General features: G+C 33.3%; 1 protein-coding gene across 25 annotated transcripts in view; it reads left to right on the forward strand.

The window, feature by feature from the left end:
* NOL4 (nucleolar protein 4) overlaps nucleotides 1-21,174 on the forward strand; it is a 438,717-nt gene that overhangs the window by 388,694 nt on the left and 28,849 nt on the right. For all 25 annotated transcript variants that reach the window (XM_039843577.1, XM_039843555.1, XM_039843540.1 and 22 more), the window contains one exon: nucleotides 12,713-12,893. In XM_039843577.1, the coding sequence (XP_039699511.1) occupies nucleotides 12,713-12,893 (181 nt within the window). The remainder of the gene's footprint in view (nucleotides 1-12,712; nucleotides 12,894-21,174) is intronic.

A 21,174-nucleotide genomic window follows, 5' to 3' on the forward strand; every position in this document is an offset into this window, starting at 1 on the left:
AGTGTTTTGTTTGGCCCAAATATTGTTGTAAAGTGTTCACATTTGACTGCTTTTCAATGGGGCATGTGCTCTTGAATTTACAACTGTCCCCACAACTTCCTATTGTCCTATAGCTGGGTCTCAACTCATTTACGTACCTTGCCTGGTCTCTAGAGGAGATTGTTGAGTTTGCCACCTAAAGTATATCAAGACTGATTTACCTTGTATTAGAAGTCTTTTATCATCTGAACATATTTTCCAACATTTTTGCTTTAAAAATTAAAGCTTTGCTAATCTTTTGGAAAAAATCATTAGAATGAGAAATAAGATAGTCTTAGATGTTTTACCCATTCCAGCTTATACAAATGCACAGATACTATCTCTTCTGCACATTCCTATAGTAGAATAGAAAATTGTTAAAATAGGAATAAGAAAGCTATTTAAATTAGACTTTTCTCTTTTCTATATTTTAGCATAGAAGAATATATAGTTTTGTCCTTGAGAGGATACTTGCTATATTAGAAATAATATATGTATCAGTAAGAATAGGTGAATATATGAATATATATCAGTAAGAATATATGAATATAAATCAAACTCAAGCTGAATTACAAACTTTGTCCTTAACCAACCACTGAATTAAGATTTACTTCCTAGTTAAAATCTTAACTTTTTGTGCGATTTCTGTGAGCTACTTGAAACCAGCAGACTTGCTTAGTGCAAAACAAAAGGGAAACAATTGAGCAAAATTATTATTTTTTTTAACCTGCTTGGCATGTGTCTATCAGTATTCATTTTGAAATGAGTTGCCTCTTATTCCTGGCAAGTTCAGAGGAAGATAAGCCTCTGGGTCCCTCCCCAAATAGGTAAACACATCATTTATGTTTGGTCATAGCAAAGATATGTTTAGTTTAAAAATAAAGCCAGAGTCTCTAAGCTAGAATTATAAGCCATTTATAAGGCAAATAAAAAATAAATTAACTAAATAAAGTCATTTATAATGAAGGATGCCTCTGATTAAGCATCCTGAAAGCCCACAGAGCTGATGAAACACTGTAAAGCCCTGGAAGGAGTGAGAGAGCCCCCCTTAAGGAAAAGGCAGCCTCAGTAAGCCACCCCCAAAAGGCACACATTTTAGAACAAGAGCTTTCTTTTTAAGTCAGCCTTCTACAAAGGTTAAGACGATCATATTGGGTTTTTTTTTGTTGGTAGTGGGGGTATTAAATACCTTACCTATACAGCATTTTGCTTTACAGTATTCAAAAAGCTTTACAATGATTAATATAACCCTACTTAGATGGATTCTGCAGGGCAGATAGAAGTGTGCCCCTTTGTCTACCCAAACACAGCAAGACAAAAGAAAATGATGGGGCTGCTGAGCTCATCATTTTACTGCAACTCCGGGATGAGCCACTGACCAGAAACAGAGTGTTCATTTTATGAACTGTTCACAGGTTATAGTCAAGATTATACCCCATCACTCTCTTTTCAAGGGCTCAAAAAAGGCAGAGGAGAAAAGAAAGTTGTAGTACATTTGCATAATATAGGCTCCTAGGAATTAAAAGTATTAATCACCTTGCTGATTTTATACTGAAATGAAAAAATTATCAGCAAATCCAGACTCCTGCACAGTGCCTGGGTTAAAACAAACAGAATAAATCCCATCAAAGAGAAGTTTTGAAGTAACGATAATGCTGAATTCATAGAGAAATATCCTAAATGGTTTCATTATTTTTCACTTTGCTTAATTTTATTTTAAAGGCTATTTTAGAATAAAAACAGCCCTTAATAATTGAATGTTGTTTGCACTTGAAGCTATAGTTTGGGGCAGTTAGCAAATTTTAAGAGATTAAGAAACAAGGTTGAATTTTTGCCTATAAATATCTGAAGACATTTATTTAGTGTTTTACCAGGTTTTTGAGCAGCCCTTAGTCCAGTCGAGTTGACACATAAAATTAACCATCACAGAGACTCAGGTACTGACCAGGAGATGGGGTTTCCGTGAAGAAGCAGTGGTGGTTACTGGCAGGAAGGCAGCAGTGCCTGGCAGGGGATGAGGCCAAGATTGGTGCAAATAGCAGTCCAGCCCAGAAGAGGCACTCTGCAAGAGGAACACCTCATGCTGATCGGATGCTTTATGGATTCTTAGAAATACTTTTGGGCAAATGTTTCAGGAATGTGAGGTCCTACATGAGCACGTTGGGTAAATTTTGGGTAATATACTTTAAAAAGTATATAGAATATACCTTTAATTTAACTCCCTTTGTATATACTATAGGCTAGTGAGGTTTGGGGAAACTCAAGTGATAGATAACTATGTAGTTCAATAAATAGATTTTTATGTCTATGCACCAGTCAACAAATTGGATTTCTGTGCCACATTCACACACATGCACTTCCCCTGTATCTTCACGTGACTGCCTTTTTTCTATCATTTTACTTTTGGCTAATTGGCTTATGTATATTTCTCAGAAAAGTCTTCCCTCTTGGGCAGCCTCTCTAATCATTCTTTTACATCACCCTATTTTATTTCATTATTGATGGTTATCACTCTTTGAATTCATTATCATTTTCATTTTCTTCTCTTACCTGATCTCTTCTCCATCACATACCTCTGTAGATCCCTTGAGGGCAGGGATCCTGTCTGTTTTATCTGATGATATATCTGATGATATATCCCCAGAACCTAGCTGAATGTGTAGCCTGGTAAATAGAAGACATTCAATAGAACATTGTTTAAATAATCCACTGATCAAAAACATTGATTATATAAGACTTGCTTCTGGGTTGTACATATGAGATAATAAAAAAGGTGCCTGTTAATGTGGCTCAGGACACCAGATAGATGGAGGTATCATTAATTGAAATTAAGAATTCTGGAGCAAGAGAAAATTATGGCAGGAGAAGTGAGAGTGTAAAAAGCTAAAGTATATAATTCGACTTATTGAGTGGGAAGCACCCATGGGTTGTGTAGGTATTTATGTCTAGTTGGTAGTTGAAAATGTGGGCCTGGGAATAGCTCTTAGCTACAGATTTAGATTTAGAGGTCTTTGATGTAGAAGGAGTTGATGAAGACATAAACACAGATGAGATCTTGGAGGGAAATTATGCAGAGAAAGTAGCAAACTCAAGGAGAATCAAAACGGAAGGAAAGGAGAAGGTTAGTGAATCTATTGCTACCAAAATTTATTATGGAGTAGGGTAATATAACCCAGTATCTTAAGGAAGGTAATACCGCTACTTTTTAAATACAAGCAGTGTTCAAGAATATTAATGGAGAACTTCTAGAAATTAATAACTTCCTGAATAACAAATGAGCTTTTCATTGTGTATGGAAAAAAATATAAACTTTATATCTGATATGTGAAGAAATATATCGGCAGTGATATTTCTTTTCTTACTACATCCCCTACACCCACAGTCAAAAGTAGAGCTATTAAGGAGAGAAACATTAACAAAAAACAGTATTCTATTTATGTATAACATAGTACCCACAAGTAGTCAGGCTTAAGCAGTGTGTTTTAAATTCATCACTAGATTATTTATTTTTAGATTATTTCATGTTGTCTGATGCACGTTCCCTTTAAAATTTAATTTAACATTAGTGTGAAAGCATTATCATTCAGTGATTCAGGCATCACATTTTTGATGGCTTTTCTAATTACCTTGGTTTGACTATTTCGTAATTAATACACTCGAAATATCAAAACGGATGGGTAATTTTTCCGCCCAGTTTAAATTAAATTATAATAACCTGTAAGCTTTTATTCAACGTGTAGGAATTAAGATCTCAATTATATGACTCCTTCAAGATATACAGTTCAGATGGAATTATGTTTACTATATGATTGAACATAATGTTCATCGAAAGTAGCTATGATGGAATCCATTATGTAGAGTGACATTAGGAAGGAATTGTTCTTTGTTTTGCTCATTCAAGCATGCAGGCACACCTGTTTCTAATTTCAAAAGCATTTATGATTACCTCCCAACATCAGTGTTAAAATAGCATCATTAGTCAAGTTTCTCTACTTGCTCAAAAAGAAATGTGAAAAGATGAAAATTGTTGGCCATAGCCAGTTTTTAAAAAAACTTTAATTGTATTTTTCAAGTGTCTGCTTCCCAGTTCAGCTTAATTTTCTTAAGCCAGTAGTGAAAACCCCCAGGACCATACTTAGAAGATTTTGGATAATTGACATATGAGATAAATAAATAGTATCTGAGAGGTTACTTTTAAAGTACTTGGCCTGAGTTTTGTAGGTTTATGCTTAAGTAGCCATTTATGATGATGTGTCCAACCATAGTTTTAACATAATTGTAGCCTAACCTTGTGCTTTGGGAAAACTAATATCCACAGAAATGAAAAGAAAGTCATTTTTTTCTTTTATCTTTTAAAGTAACGTGCATTATTTTTATTTTATTCGAGCTACAATTTTAGTCAAAACATTAATACCTGTGAGTTTATTTAAGCATTAATAATATATACATATTATTATATGTGGACAACATAAAAAAAATACATAGCCAGATTACTCGTCTAGAATCATTAACTACCAGAAACCAATTACATCCCTTTATAAAGCCCTTTTATGTATCACAGATTTGATTACATCGAGGATAAAATAATGTACCTTTTGCTGCACAGCATCATACTCTAGATAGCCTTACGTAGGTATTAGCCTTAATCTTCTGACATCACCATGTTAATGGGATCTTTATGTAATGGCTTATGATTAATAAAGCTAAAAAAATTTATCAACCTCCATTGTGCTTCTTAAAGTTTAATATTAAAAATATTTGTTCTGAATTTTTATTACAGCTGCAATGTTTTATAGCTAGAAATTCTAGCATAACTATCATGTTTAGATTCTTGCTTTGATGGAAATCTCTGTTAGAATATACTTGTTTTGGCACTCTTTTCATACTGCCCATCTTCAGTAGGATATTTGATTCAAGATCTCTTGATCTATAACAATCTGAGAGGTAAAGAACTAATTTACATACAGTTAAATTCTTTGTTCTCTCCTATGTTATCTTTTACTCTCTATTTGCTTTTCTTGCATTTTTTTTTTGTCATAAAGATAATTGCATACAGGAGAACACATACAAGAATTTCAAATAAATTGGCCCTGCTTCTTTTGTTTGAGGGTGTCTGGGCGATAGATTAGAGATTTAGGGAGAAAAATATTTTGCTAATCTGGAATTTAGATTAGTAAGGACGTGCAAAAAGGAAAATGCTATTTTTTAACTCTTTGTTTTTGATGAAGGCCATTTCTAAGCCTGCTTTATTGAGATAATACTTTTTGATTTCACACAAGAAGAAAAAAAGTAAAAAAGAGTACTGAAAATCTTTTAAGAAAAATATATCGTTCACTATTTAACATTACATATGTGTGTTAAAATTCTGAAAATAAGATTAAAAACTTAAGTGACAAACCTTCATCATATGATATAACACATACAATAATTATGAGAAAAATTCTTTATATTGGTGCACATACAGTACAATTTAGGTGGCTCAGAATATTACAGTGATAAGGGTTTTTTTCCAAGTTTAAGTTATGACCAGAGTACAGAGTGCACAAGAGGAAGTGGCAGAAAATATGGCTGATAAGATTGTTCTCAAATTCTGATGAGCTCTGGGTGCTAGGAGCTTTGGGTTTTAATTACCAGGGAAAAAGGGAAATCTTAAAAAGTTTTGAAAGAGACATTAACATAATAAGTGATTTAAAAAGATACTTTCAGAAGATGTGGACAAGATGAGAAGGCAGAAACACTGGTCAGGAGGTTATCAAAATAACCCAAGTAAGAGATAATGGGCTCTGAATTATGTATTAGCAATGAGTGTGTCACAGATATATGACAATGAGGGTCGTTTCCAAGATGCCGCTGAGAGGACTTGGGTATTATGTGACTGAAGGAGGCCAGAATATGGAAAAACAAAAACAAAAACAAAAACAGCATGATGTATTAACTAAAACAAGAAACATTGGTGATAGAACAAGTGTTTTGTTTTTGTTTTTTGTTGTTGTTGTTTTTAATTTAAAATATTTGCAAGGGGTATCCGGAGGATAGAAGAAATAAATTTAATTTCAAAATGTTAAATTTGACATAACAGAATAATAGGAAATTCAGACTTAAGCCTCAGAGGGAAAGCCAAGATTCGAAGTAAGAGTTTAAGAGTAACAGTTATGTAGTTAGAATCTGAAACCATACCTGCCAATGAATTACAAGGTAGAGCATTACAACTGAGTTATCAAAAGAGAATATTGTGTTAAAGGGGATTTTAAAAATTGATTTAAGAAAGGTTTTTTTTAACCCAATAAGGCAGCTAAAGGGATGGGTTCAAAGATATTTTGAGTTTTTCTAAATGTAGATTTTTTTATAAATGAAAAATACTCAAAAAAATATGAATTGAAGAACATATTTCTTATACCTAAAATATATTAAAATTTAATGTTACAGATATTAATTTGATATTGCTCTGTTAAACTGAAAGCTTTTTCTGAGGTGAAAAATACTATGATATACATATAAAATTAATGACCAAAAATTTTATATCTGCAGATTTTAGAAACTTAAAGGAACATTACTTTTAAATTTTCATATTAACAAAGAAACTCAAAATTTAGTGTTAGAAACCTACACAAATGACATTCATTTTTTTTTTTAATTTGGTATTTTTGGTCAATAATTAAATGGCAGAGTGTTACATTAAAATTTCAATTTAAAAATGTTAAGTCTCTACTTTTATTTTTAATAAAACTTTATGGCCACCAGGAAGACATTAGATAACTTTGCAGTGTACTGGTTATTTCTTGCAAGCCATGTATCCATACATACTGACTGGGCTGGGGACCCTCTATACTTTGTATTTTTCTTTAACACAACAGTTCTCAAACCTTTACTGTTTATAAAATCGTGTGTGCATACACCCCCATAAATATTATTACAGAGAATTTGTTAACATAATTTGTTTTTTGGAGAGTTTGATAAAACTCTGGGTAACAGCTATCCTGCTATAATTTTGGTTTCTTAAGTCAGAAACAAACTCAGTCTAGTTTCTCTGTTACTTCAAATCTTAATAGGTTTCTTGGATTTAGGCAAAGCATCTCTTTATTATATGTATTAGTAGGGTTGGGAGCATCTTTTTGCAAAGAACCATCTTCTTTGTTGGCATCTTAATCATTTATATGACTAACAAGTGGAGGAGACTGTATAGAATGCTCCTAACTATGTGAGAAAAATTACTTCCTGGGTGTTATATCTGTGTGTGTGCATGTGTGTGCGTGCATGCGTGCATGCGTGCATTTGTGTGTGTGTGTGTGTTTGTGTGTGTGTGTGTGTGCGTGTGTGTGTTGATGGCAATATAAGTCACTTCTCATCATCCCAAGTAATAAGCACATTTTCTTTAAGTGCAGACCATCTTTTCTTAGCAGGAAAACAGTTTAAATGGGATCTCTTGTTCCCTCAGATCTTTTATGAATTTCCCTGGAAACTCTTAGCAGTATATTTAGTTCTGGAATATTTACTATCAAATGGAAGAAGAGAAGCTTTTAGAAAGTTTAGATGTTTTCCAGTAGTTTATATGTGAAATAAATTGCACTTCCTCACCCCATTTGTACTAATAGAGCAGAGAGGAAATTTAGAGCAGTAACTTGAGTAAAAACACTTCTGTCATATTGACTACAAAGAACATGTAAAGGTAGGAGAAATCCAGTAGCAGCCTTACAGAAAGTTCAGGTAAATTGATGTCTGAATTAACCATGTATTTACTTTTTTGCATTGATAAGCTTATTTGCACACTATGCACATTTTTTTACCTTAAAAAAGTGGATCACTGGTGCTTGACCACCTTAATGCCGAACTAAAAATGTAATTTGATGTTCTGCAACAATGCCTTGCAAACTCCAATTGCTGTAACAGTGTAAGGTGAAAAGCAAACAGAAGAAAGGTATCTGGATTATTGAATCTAGCTGTAAGTTTTATTGGAATTTTCTGATTATCTTTATAGACAGAAAACTTTTAATGAAAATATACAGCATATTTAATAGACGGTAGAGGATACAAAGTCTAAGAAAAAGCAGAGGTCTTGGGAGATATAGTAAATGCAGTGCAACATTTTCCAATCCAATTTTTTTGAAGCTTACTCTCAGGAAGTTGAGTGGAATCAATCACATTTCATTTTTTAAAAATATCTGTGTAAGTTACTTGAATAAAGTTTCCTTAGGCATCTGCAATGAGTTAATAATTCAACCTGTGGGGACCAAATACCAGGTCAAGTTCAGCAAATTCAAGTTTGCCTCTGTCCAGTTTCTATGAAAAGAGTACAGAGGATTAGAATCTAGTCTTCTCAAAATATGTGTTAATGGGCAAGGCATGAGTAGATAATGTTTACTTTTTAAAACCATTTCCATTCTTCTCCTCCATCTGTAAGTAATCAATCATCCTATTATAAGCTCAGTTAAAAAATATGAAATACATAATTATATATATATCAAGGATATACATATATTTTAAATTGAGGTAACATTTATTGTATTATGTAAGATTCACGTGTGCAACGTTATAAATCACAGTATGTACTACATGATGCTCATCACCAAAAGTCTAGGTTCCATCTGTCACCATATGATTGAGCTCCTTTACCCGTTTTGCCCTTCCTCTACCTGCTTCCTCACTGGTAACCACAAATCAGTTGTCTGCCTCTATGTTTGTTTTGTTTTGTTTGTTAATTTGTTTTTATAATCCACATATGAGTGAAATCATATGATATTTGTCTTTTTCCATTTGACTTATCTCACTTAGCACAATACTCTCATGATCCAAGAAATGAAAACAACCTAAGTGTCCATCAGTGGGTGAAAGGATAAAGATGTGGTATCTATACACAGTGGAATACTATTCAGCCATAAAAGGTGAAATCCTGCCATTTGCAACATGGATGGACCTTGAAGAGTATATTATTGATAAGGCCAGAACCTAATTATAGAAGTCATCATAAGTGTTTCTTTAATTTGTTGTATATTTTTAATCAAATGAATCTGAATCAAAACAACCGCATTATCTAGCGCACTGCTAGTGGTCATTCAATCATTGATGCTGTCTTATTTTTTAGAATTTTTAAAAGAAAATTTGAAATATGTCTCATAAAAGCTGGGATAGGAATTTTTCTGTTTCATGAGTAAAATTTATTTCATTGCCTAGATATGTAATCTTATAATATATTAATATTATCTTCTTTTGAAAGCAATCTTCATAGTAAACCAGGAGGCAAGCTGTCAGCTTTGAGACTTTGGGAACTAATGATTATTAAAAGTTGCTTACAGAGATAAAATGTGACTTCGGGGGATATTTATTTTTTATGTCATTAAAATGTATGCTTCTTTGAAACCAATAATAGTAATCAAGAGGAAAACATTAAACATATATTAAACTTTTGCCTAAATTAGACTACAGACCAGATTTTATTAGAATTTTCATATGTTGTTTTTCTCAACATATAGTGGACTGCCAAGAACATTAATAATGCAAGTCTGTGTTTAAATACAAATGACTCCCTACAAGGCCTATTTGGATTATTAATGGAATTAATTATCTGCTCAGTGCAGTTGCTGTGGTTTGGAATAACAGTTAATAATGAGGCAAATTTTAAATATAGAATGTTTAATAATACAAATTCTACCATACAAAAAGTCAAAGGGAAAATATTGTGCAGACAATGTCTTCTTTCTTTTTTCTCATCATTAAACTCTTCTCCCATGTGCTTTATTGTTATTTTAGAAACACAGAAAAATAGACTGCTATGTTCAGAAGAGCCTCCACTTTTTCCAGACTAGAAACTCAAATTTTACCATCTTAAGTTATTTTTTATCAAGAAACTGCGAAGTTACACTAGTGGCAGAATTGTTTGAGTCCAACTCTTTCCCAAGGATCTCAAAATTGCTTTGAAGTATAGAATATTCTGCTTTCTTTCAGGGTTTCATTGGCTATATGTCTTTACAGAAAGAATACTTTATGGCCCAGTGGTTTTCATAATGCTTTGTGGTCATTTTATGATTATAGAGTAGAGCACAGCAGAGCTGCTAGTCAGGGTAAAGAGGAACGATACAATGTGAAAGCAACTGTATGCCCTTGCCCCATAGTCTCAGGAAGACTCTGAGATGTTTCTTCCAGAAGCCTTACAGTTTCCTAAAGAGTAGTTTGAAATCTACTACTTTACAGAAAACAGAAGTTGTATGCATGAAAATAGTTAATCCATGTAAACATCACAGATCATCTATCAATCTTTTGATAAGCTTTACTCATTTAATAAGCTTAAAATGAATAAGACATGACTCTGTTCTAGTATTGGTGAATACATATTTTTGTACTCTTAGATGTGGACCATTTCATTGGACCTTTATAAAAGACCTTTGGATACTGCATGAGGGGTAGTCATCATTGGTTTGATCATTCTCCACACACCTTGCCATTGTAACATGCCATTTAAAAGATGGTTACAGAGTCTCAGATTCTAATAGTTGCTATGTTTCTGTACGACTAAAACCACTTTCTTAATATTTCTAGTTCATAGTAGCACTGTAATTAGTGTGATTATTTACCCTACACCTACGTATTATGGCACATTCTTCCAGCAACACAAGAGTCCTTGAAATATCATCTTTAATATCTTATTTAACAACCTTTACTGTTTATAAAATTTTATCATATAACCACTCCTACCCTTCCACATATATTGTTTTGTCTTTAGAAAAAGTCTCTAATAGCGATGGTAAATTTGGTGAGAGCTCAATATCTTTTATAGAGAACCATAGTCTAAAACCCCCTGTCTTTGGGTACATTTTACTGGCAAAGAGTAACTTTCGAAATTAAAAAACATATCTAGAACTTGCTGACTTCCCAGTCTAAATAGTAGAGCCAGTGATACCAACAAAATTTGATTCTATCTGGGTCCCTTCTTTAGGGCGGTTTCCCCCAAGAAAAGTATTATTCTAAGGTTTAACCTTCTCAGGGATTCCTAAGGTTTAAATGGCAAAAGGGAATTACAGACATTTAAGTTCATACAGTAATTTAGGTCCATTAATATTTTATTTTACAGGCAATGCTGGGATTTTTTTTTTATTCTCAGTTCAATTTACAATGAGGAAGCTTGCTGTTTATTTCTTAATCTTACCTAGAAATGAAAAGATGAAAAGTTCATAGATCATGTATTTAAGATTTATAGAGCTGAGGGTAATGGTCTGAGTTGAATAGATCAGGTAAAATGTGAAAAGATCAGAAAAAAAGGCAAAATCCTAACTTCGTTATTCTGATAGTCATGGTAATGCTTGCATTACATGAAAGGTTACAATATAACAATGCTACCGGGTCCACAGAGCAAACTTATTCTATGGTTCCTCTTTTTCTAGTACTTGGTACTACACACACATGCACACACACAATGTACTTGAAAGTTACATGTTTTCCTAAACATGCACTCTAAATTTAAGAGCTGCAAAATACTTGTGATTGACAAAAACATTTCTAAGAATTCACTAGATATCCGTTTATAATTCTGTCTTAATAAAAAACAAAGAACAGATGAAGAATGCTGCAGGCAAGTGAAGTCATATATGTTGCATATATTTTAGACTTTATTAACTCACAGCTGATAAATATGTTTTACTATTGAAAATATGTACAATTTTATGCAAAATTAAATTTCTACATCCTTACAACTTGACGTGGTTAGAAGTTTTGAAGTACAGTTTGCAGAGATCAGTAGAGTTTTAAAAAGGACAAACAAGCTGAAAGGTCTGGGTTTATTCATGTCTTTGCCAGGCTGTTGTGATGTGTTGTAATGAGCCTAGTGTGGGGTCAGCATGCAATAAATTTTGCTAAAATCGTAAAATAAAGAGTGCGAGAGAGGCAGATGGGAAAGGAGGGAGGAAGAGAACAAGCAGGCTGCAAGAAAAGATTTTAAGAAAGGCAAATTTTGCAAATGTTTTCTTGCAAATTATAATTTCTCTTCGAGTAATTTTTTAAGATTAGCTAGTTTTTAAAAAATTTTTTGACATAAAATTCATTCTCCCAACAATTTCCAAGTGTAGAGTACATACAATATTGTCAACCACATGCACATTGTTTTACAACAGACTTCCCAGATCTATCCCCATTCTATGTGACAAACTCTACACCCAGTGAACTGTCTACTGCCCACTCCCCCAACCCCTTGCACTACCTTTCTATTATATGTGTCTATGAGTTTGACTATTTTAGATACTTCGTGTAAGTGGAATCATATGATGTTTGTCTTTTTCTGACTGGCTTACTTCACTTAGCATTATATCCTCAAAATTCATCCACGTTGCAGGATATGCCAGGATTTCCCTTTTTTTAAGGTTGAATAATATTCCAGAGTGTTTATATAACATATTTTTATTCATCTGCCAATGCACATTTAGATTGCTTCCATCTCTTGGCTACTGTGAACAACTTTCTTCATATAATTTTAAATTCAGTTGAAAATTGTAAATTGCTCAATCTCCAATGTGTCTCACGTTGTTACTTTGCTTTGCTTTTTTTTTTAGTTTTTATCAAAGTTGTTGCAAATGGGCATATGTTCTGACTTAATGTTAACTATATATTTTTTCTTATTCAATACAGACATGTAGATAACAATAAGATAGTCCTGTTCAAGGTGAAATAGCACAGGGATTTGATAAATAATGGATTGCTGTTGTCATTGCAGGACGAGTCTGCTCCAGCTGACAAACAGTGTAAACCAGAAGCGGCCCAGGCCACTTACTCAACCTCAGCTGTTTCAGGTTCACAGGAGGTATTGTACATCAACGGAAATGGGACCTACAGTTACCATAGTTACAGAGGGCTAGGAGGGGGACTGCTCAATCTGAATGATGCTTCCAGTAGTGGTGAGTCTATATTATCTATTGTGTTTTTGTGTATGTCCATTTGAGGGTAGTAAATTTTCTAAACCTGAGAAAAGAAATGAATATACTGTTATAAGCAGTAGTCAGTGCCAATCTGCTAAAAACAAGACCGTTTAATATATAACATCCATCTGCCCAAAGCATATCTCCTTATCCTGTTACTGTTTCTGAAAGTAGCAGCACTATTATGCAAGTGAATGATTGCTGTTTTATACTAAAAAAATTCTCAACTAGAGAAACAGCAATTTTTTTTACTAAATTGTTATACATTCTTCCACAAAGCTGTAATATACCATTCTTCAGGAATAATTACACATTTTCTCAATGTTCGGAGGAGTTTTTAACTTAGAAAATTTGGGGCACCAGGAACTTTACCGACTTGGTGGAACATACGAACTAATACCTAAGAGCATACAAACTGAAACAACACATAGGAACAAACCATGCCTCTCCAGCTCATACTGGCTTGGGCCTGGGAATCTTTTGGAATTCCTCAAGCTCGTATACCAGAATGAATTCCAAAAATATAGTATAAAGCCATACATATATTAGGAATAAAATACATGAGTGAATTTCTTATAACTAGGTTGTAGGAAAAGTTTTCTTAAATATAAACTCCAGAGAAAATGAGTTTTATTACACACACACACACACACACACACACACACACACACACACACACACACAGCTTTTGTATGACCAAAAACATGATAAGCAAAGTAAAAATCAAATGATAAAGTGGAAAAATTATTATCTACCTGTACTACAAAGGATTAATAGGCTAGTGTCTCAGAGTTTTCTTTAAAAAATGCGCAATATATATTTTAAAAAATAAGGCTAGAAATATGAATGCACAATTTCCAGAGAAAGCAATGAGAAAATCCCTTAAATATAGATTAAGTTACTCAGCCCCACTCAGGCCCAATAAGAGAAAATGCAGCTTCTGTCTGTCAGATTAGCAAAAATCCAAATATTAACACACTAGCCTTTTGACAAGGCTGTGGAGGAAATGCACTGCTTGTAGAAATGCAAAAAGTTGGAGTGAAATTTCATAATATCTAGCAAAATTACATATGCTTTTACCATTTGTTCCAACAATCTCTTTAGGAATCTGTTAGGAATTTATCTCAAAGACAAAATACAAAAAAACATATGTATAAGACTATTCACTGAAGTGTTTTTTACAAATGAAAAAAAAAAAAGGTTACCAATAAAAATGTCCATCAGTAAATGGCTAGTTGTTTCGATTACAGTGCACTCAAATAGGAGACTAACATGCAGCTATGAAAAGTAATGAAAAATATCTTTATATATGCCAAATGATGAAAAGTAGTTATAGTAAGCTAATATTCATTAAAGGATTTATATAGTTTTTTTAAAGTAGGGCTGGGGGAGAACAGGATGGTGAAGGGAATATAAGCCAGAATTCTCTGTGTATACTTGGTTTTTATACTGTGTTTTGTAAATTTAACTTTGGAACAATTTACATATTTACATAATTAGTAAAGAAACTGACTTTAGGAATCCCTAATAGTGAAAGTAAAATGATGCAAATGAACTTTATTTAACGAGTGGTTGGCATAGCTCCACCGAGAAGAACCTTTCCAAGTGATCTCAAAAATCATACTTTGACTCCACAGTATGCAAACTTGTAATAAAACCTTAAACTATTTCCAGTAATCATATTATTATTTTGAGACTGTTTGTGTATTTGGGTTTAAAGAAAATTTGTAATTAGGTTGGTGTCAGTGAAAGCTGGGATTTTCAGCAGGGGGCAAAGTAGAAACAGATGTAAGTAAAACTGATCAATTTAAACAAAGATTCCACTATCTTGTATTTGAATTGGTAGTATCAGTGAGAACTCAATGTTTCTTTTTGTATGTTTTTTAAAAATAACATATTTCCTATTGTTTTCTACTGAAAATGCCTGAATACAAAGTCCAATGTGAATTTGAAACGTTGAATTAGGTTTGATGGGCTTTTAATATATTTGGCAGGGAAATGCATTATTTGTGTCCAATGATAATATACTTTAGAAAATCACTTATCATCACAATACTGGAAATCTGCCCCATGTGTGTTCAGGAGCGATTCGGCTGGAAGACTGAGGCTCTTGTTCTGCCTTAAAATTCAAGGTCCTCTAAGTACAGAATCTGAATTACCTATCTGAGCTTTAGTCTATATCAATTGCCTTCTAGCTCAAATAAGCAGTGCCTCAAGTGGAAGGGGTAAAAAGAAAGCAGTTTATTTTGAAAAGAAATTAAGTTTCAAGTGTATATTCAGTTTTCAACAGCTAGTAAGCCTTCTCAGCCGTTTTCAAGTCTTATTTTTATTTAGATAGCGCATCAGCAGGAAAGAGCAAATCCAAGATCAGGAAAGGAAAACACAAAAACTAAGCATTCTTTTAGCCTATAAAGCTGGACAGTCTAATACTTCTTTAGTATTTTATATAAGTAAGAACTGATAGGTAGTTCATAATTAACCACCAAATCAAAAACTTGGGAGAACATTATATTCACTAAGGATTTTATTGACACAAAATTTTGGTCTTCTGGATTTAAAAAGGCATTATTTTATTAATGTATTTAACATAATAACAGTAACTGCTACTTATTGAGGATATCAGTGTAATCTCCATTTAATCCTTACACAGTCTTATGAAATATGTTCTGCAATTTGGGGGGAATTTTTTTTTAAATTAAATTTGCCCCCACTTTAAAACAATAATCCTTTAGGCACCACTTACTTTTTTTTTTTCCTAACATGTTCGAAACCTATTTTGTGAGGCTCAGAGAGGTAGAATGACTTACCCAAAGCCCCTCCGTAATGAAGGGAGGAGTTTGGATTTGAACACAGGCATTCTGATGTCAGAGTCTAAACATTGTAAACTACTGAGCTAATACATGTAATGGAAGTAAGTACTGAAGTTAAGTGATCATCCCTGGTAAGCACTGATATAGTCTCTGTCTCCAGAAACTTGTTCTATTCTAGACATATCATGTAAATGAATGAGTCATGTAATATATAATCTTTCATGTCTGGCTTTCACTTTGATATTTTCAAGGTTCATCTGTGTTATAGCATGTATCAATACTTCATTCTTTTTTATTACCAAGTCATATTCTATTGCATGGATATGCCATATTTTGCTTAGCCATTCATCAATTGATGGGCATTCGGGTATTTTGCACTTTTGGGTTACTAGGAGCAATGCCACTATAAACATTTATTTTTAAGTGTGTGTGTATGCTGAATATGAATATATATATATATATATATATATATATATATATATATGAATGTATGAAATCAGTGTTGGCATATTCTTAGGAGTAGAATTGTTGGTTCATAACTGTGATAACTCTTAACATTTTGAGGAATATCAGGCTGAACATGGGATGTCTTTACATTTATTTCATTCTTTTTAAATTTCAACTATGACTCAGTATTTACAGTATAAGCTTACACTTCTTTTGTTAATTTTATTGCTAAGTATTTCCATTTATGATGCTGCTGTGGATAGAATGTTTTCCTTAAAACATTATTCTACATTTTTCTGTTTTTGGAAGAGTTTGTGAAGTAATGGTATTACTACCTTATGTTTGATAGAATTCAGGTGTGATGCTATCTGTGCTTTGGATTTTCTGGGAGGTTTTTGATCACTAACTCAGCCTCTTTACTTGTTATAGGTCTAATTATGTTGCCTATTTTCTCTTCAGTTACTTTAGGTGGTTTGTGTGTTTCCAGGAATTTATTTCAACTGAATTATCTAATTTATTGACACAGTTGTTCATAGTATTTCTTCATAATCTTTTTTTTTTTTGTAAAGATTGAGAGATTTTTTTCTTTCTTTGGATCCAGGCTTCTTTTACTCCGCTTTTAATTTTTGGAAGGTCAATGGTGATGCCTCTTCTATCAGTTTTGATTTTAATCATTTAAGTGTTCTCCTTTTTCTTCTTGGTGATACTAGCTAAAGGTTTGTCAAATGTCTTGATCTTTTCAAAGAAGAAGATTTTGGTTTCATTTTTCTCTATTGTTTTCTCTATTTCATTGATTTCCATTTGCATATTTATTATTTCCTTCATTTTGCTTACATTAAGTTTAGTTTGCTCTTATTTTCCAGTGTCTAAGATGAAAAGTTAAGACTTTTATTTGAAGTCTTTTTTTCTCTTTATATATAGGCATTTACGGCTATAAATTTCCTTTTTAAGCACTGTTTTATCTGCATCACATCATTTTGGTATGCTGTGTTTTTGTTTTCATTCACCTAAAAGTATTTTCTAATTTCCTTTGTCACTTCTGTTTTGACCCATTGGTTATTCAGGAGTATGTTGTTTACTTGCCACATATGAGAATTTCCCTAATTTCTTTCTGTTAACTTCTAATTTTATTCCATAGTGCTCAGACAACATGCTTTATGTAACTTTAATCCTTTCAAGTTTATCAAAGCTTGTTTTATGACCCAGATCATGGTCTATCCCAGGCAATGTTCCATGTATACCTGAGAAGAATGTTTGTTCTGATGTTGGCGGTGGGGTGTTTTGTAAATGTGTATTAGGCCTAATTGATTATAGTGTTGTTTAAAGTCTTCTGTATTCATGCTTAGTTTTTATATTCATTATTGAAAGAAAGGTATTGAAGTCTCCAGCTACTATTGTTGAATTGTTTACTTTTGTCTTCAATTCAGACAGTTTCGTTTCATTTATTTTGGGACTCTGTTGTTAGGTACATATATTGTTAATATTAGTATACCTTTTTAATGGACTCACTCTTTTATCATTATAAAACATTCCATTTTATCACTAGTAATTTCTTTTAAGTATGTTTTGCCTAATATTAGTTATTTCTGTCATATCAGGAAAAGACAATGGATTATTATAGTAGTTCTGAAAATGGAGAGAAGTGGGCAAAGCTTTGGGCATGGTAGTGGCATATAGAATATAGACCAAATTGAGTATTGCTTACCTTTACTCAAAAAAACTAAAATTAGCTTATCTTTGCTCCATAAATGGCTAAGTAATTTTGGGAGCCAAATGCCAAATGCAAATGTAGAGTCTCTTATTTAAAAATTAAGAATTTCAAGGCAGTGACAACAGAGCATTAAACAAAGCATGGGAGTCTTCTGAGCACAGGGTCCTGTGGGACTACACATGTTTAATGCCCCACTTTACTCCTTTGATTTATTTAGCAACTCAGAGGAAGCATTGTGTTTTCATGAAAATGGCAGAGAGCGATTGATGGAGAAAAAATAATATATACAAAGAAAAAAAAAGATTGAAGACACAAGTGAGACTATTTTGAGAGAGAGTTTTTTGTTTTTGTTGTTTGTTTGTTTGTTTGTTTGTTTTGAGAAGGGCAGGGAGAACTTTGGGGCAACTGCAACCATGAGTAAAAATTGAGAGGGAGTTTAAAGTAAATTTTTTGCCATGAATTAGTAATAAGCATGGCTCCAAAGGTTTTTCCTGCCCTTCAACTAATTCTCCACAGAGAAACCGAAGTAATCTTTAAGGAAAATCTGATCACATCACTTCATTATCTAAAACCCTACAATGGGCTCTCATTGTTCTTAGCAAAATGACATTAACCAGCTTTTCATGCGCCCACCTAAAGTTTTCTTTGACATGCCTTTTTTTGACCCTTACATCCCTAATTTATTGTTCATCTTTTAAATCCCAAACTCTGTTTAGATCAAATATAGTCATAACTCTCACAGCATCCCGAAATTGTCCTTTGAAGCATGTACCACACTGCACACATGTGTAATCACAATACATTGATATGCATAACTCAGTCATGTTGTTTAGTAGCGCTCAAAAGCGACAGAGGAAATCTGGTATAGATTCTAGCTGTGCAGCCATATAAATGATTAGAAAGTAGCTTTTATAAATTTACAGTTTACTGTAGATACTGTGGTACTATGGTGAAGTCCACCTTGTTTGTATGTCTCCTCCCAAACCTCACTATCACAGATAGTGTCTAAAGAGACAAGAAAAAAATTAATAAAAACTTCTTTATTTTTAAAGTCATATAAAGAAAGAAATAGGCCAGGAAAGTTAGATGACTTGCTCAATGTTACACAGGTTGACTTGTCGGGTATTTAGTTAATACATCTTTATATTTAGTTAATACATCTTTTGTATCATGACATAAAGATCTCTTAAGGACACAGCTAAGAACAGCTTTGAGCAATTCAGACTGTTTGTGTACTGCTTAGAAGAAAAGGGAGTAGCATTATAACCAGTATGGCATGAAGCAAATCAAAAATGATGTGAATTTCTTTGAGCAATGGCTTTAGGCTGAATGTCACTGGTTTAAAGGAGGGGTCTGGGGAGGGAAGCGGCAAAAGACTAGTCTTGGCAAATAACAGCTATAGACTTAAACCAAAGAGAATTTTCCAGCTCACATTTGAGAAAGGACTATAGCTATGGTAATGCTAGCAAAGGAAATGGTTAATTGTCTGTTATGAAAGAGCTCTAAATAACTTTTCTTCTCAAAAACACATACTACCTGTAACACTGGTACTGGCTACTGATGTTTTGATTTTTTTTTTTTTTGCTTGTCACATAAAGGTAGCTAGATTGATCAGTCTCATGATTTTCTTTATTTGAGGACTTTCTTCATCCATTCTGGGAACCCCAAACATTCTGACTTCTAAAAATGGTATTATCTTTAGCTTATTTCTTCATTTTTAAGACATCAGAATAGTCATTCCCTATAACAAGTTTGAAGCTGTGGAAAAAAAAAACTACATACATATACATAAATCTTAAAAGCTAAAAAGGACATAACAGATTAGCATTACATGAGATGCCAACATCATATCTGATGGCTGACAACTCCAGTTAATCTAAGTCTGAGATTTCTTGATTTTAGGAATTGTAGAGACCTTCTGAAAAGTGTGGAAAGGAGCAACGAGTTTCAAGAGACCAAGTTGAATTAGCTCTATATCTGACTTAATTTATAAAGCAGATAAAGACAACCCATCAACAGAAAACCATTAACAGAGAAACTGGGAAGTATGGTGTGGGAGGGCAAAGACTAAAGGAAATATGCTGCAGATTATACTATGTACAGGAAGAATGTAAAAGCAGAAAAATGAAAAAGGATACCTTAACAGCATTTGGATTTAACAAGTATTTTAGGGTTCTCATGTTCAAATCACTGTAATAGGTACTTTGGTAGACTATTCAGGCTACAGTAACAAAAATACCACAGACTTGGTGGGTTAAACAAAAACATTTATTTCTTACTGTTCTGGAGGCGGGAAGTCCAAGATCAAGGTGCTCACATATTTGGTGTCTGGATAGAGCCTGCTTCCTAGTTCATAGATGCCCATCTTTTCACTGTGTGCCCACATGGTGGAAGGAGTCAGGGAACTCTCTCAGGTCTCTCTTAGAAGGGCACTAATCGCATTCCTGAGGGCTCCACCTTCATGACCTAATCACCTTCTAAAGGCTCTACCTCAAATCCCATTACATTGGGGATTAGATTTCCATATAAGAAGTTTGAGAGGAATGCAAATCATCAGTCTATGGCAGGTACTTTAAAAGAAATGAAGTTGAGTAAGGCAGAATCGCTGGCCTCAAGAAACACATCAATTAGAGATAACAAATGTTCTAAATATCAAAATCCTTTAATATTCTGATTAAACAGTACATCCTCTGTGAAACCTACTCTACCTGGACACCCTTCAACCCTTTGGAAGATTCACTCTCATCTCATCATTCTCATACATATATGCCTTTATTCTAGCACTTATCTCATTGAATTGTGACATATGTTTTCAAAAATCTTTTCCTATATAGATGTGTACTCCTTGAAAACAGACACTCTGTCTTGTTCACTATTACATTCCTTTGAATGAGGCCAGACATAGAATAAGTGCTCAACCTTGATGGTTTAATGAATAAATTTTTTAAAATAGAACGGTCAGTGCCAAAAGTCAAAAAGGTGCAAAGAGAATTATATGTATATTGGGTGACAGGGGGGAAGGGTTTTTTCTTTGAATTAGAGGGAAAAAATTAGAATTAGAGCAAAAGAATTAGAAGAAAAAAGAAAGACTAAAATAAATGTGAGGATTCTGTTGATGAAAGTGGAAAGCTCCAAAGAGTTTTATAAACTGTTAATTTTGAATATAGGAGCAATAGGAAAAGCTTGCCCATGTCAGCAACTTCATAGCATGGAAAGGGTGCCCTTCAAATCCGTTAGCCAACTTCCATTTTTTTTAGAGCTGGCAAGGGTCTGCACCCAACAATCCAAGTTT

The sequence above is a fragment of the Pteropus medius genome, unplaced genomic scaffold (genome assembly GCF_902729225.1).
Source record: "Pteropus medius unplaced genomic scaffold, Ma_sr-lr_union100, whole genome shotgun sequence".
Taxonomy (NCBI): Eukaryota; Metazoa; Chordata; class Mammalia; order Chiroptera; family Pteropodidae; genus Pteropus; species Pteropus medius.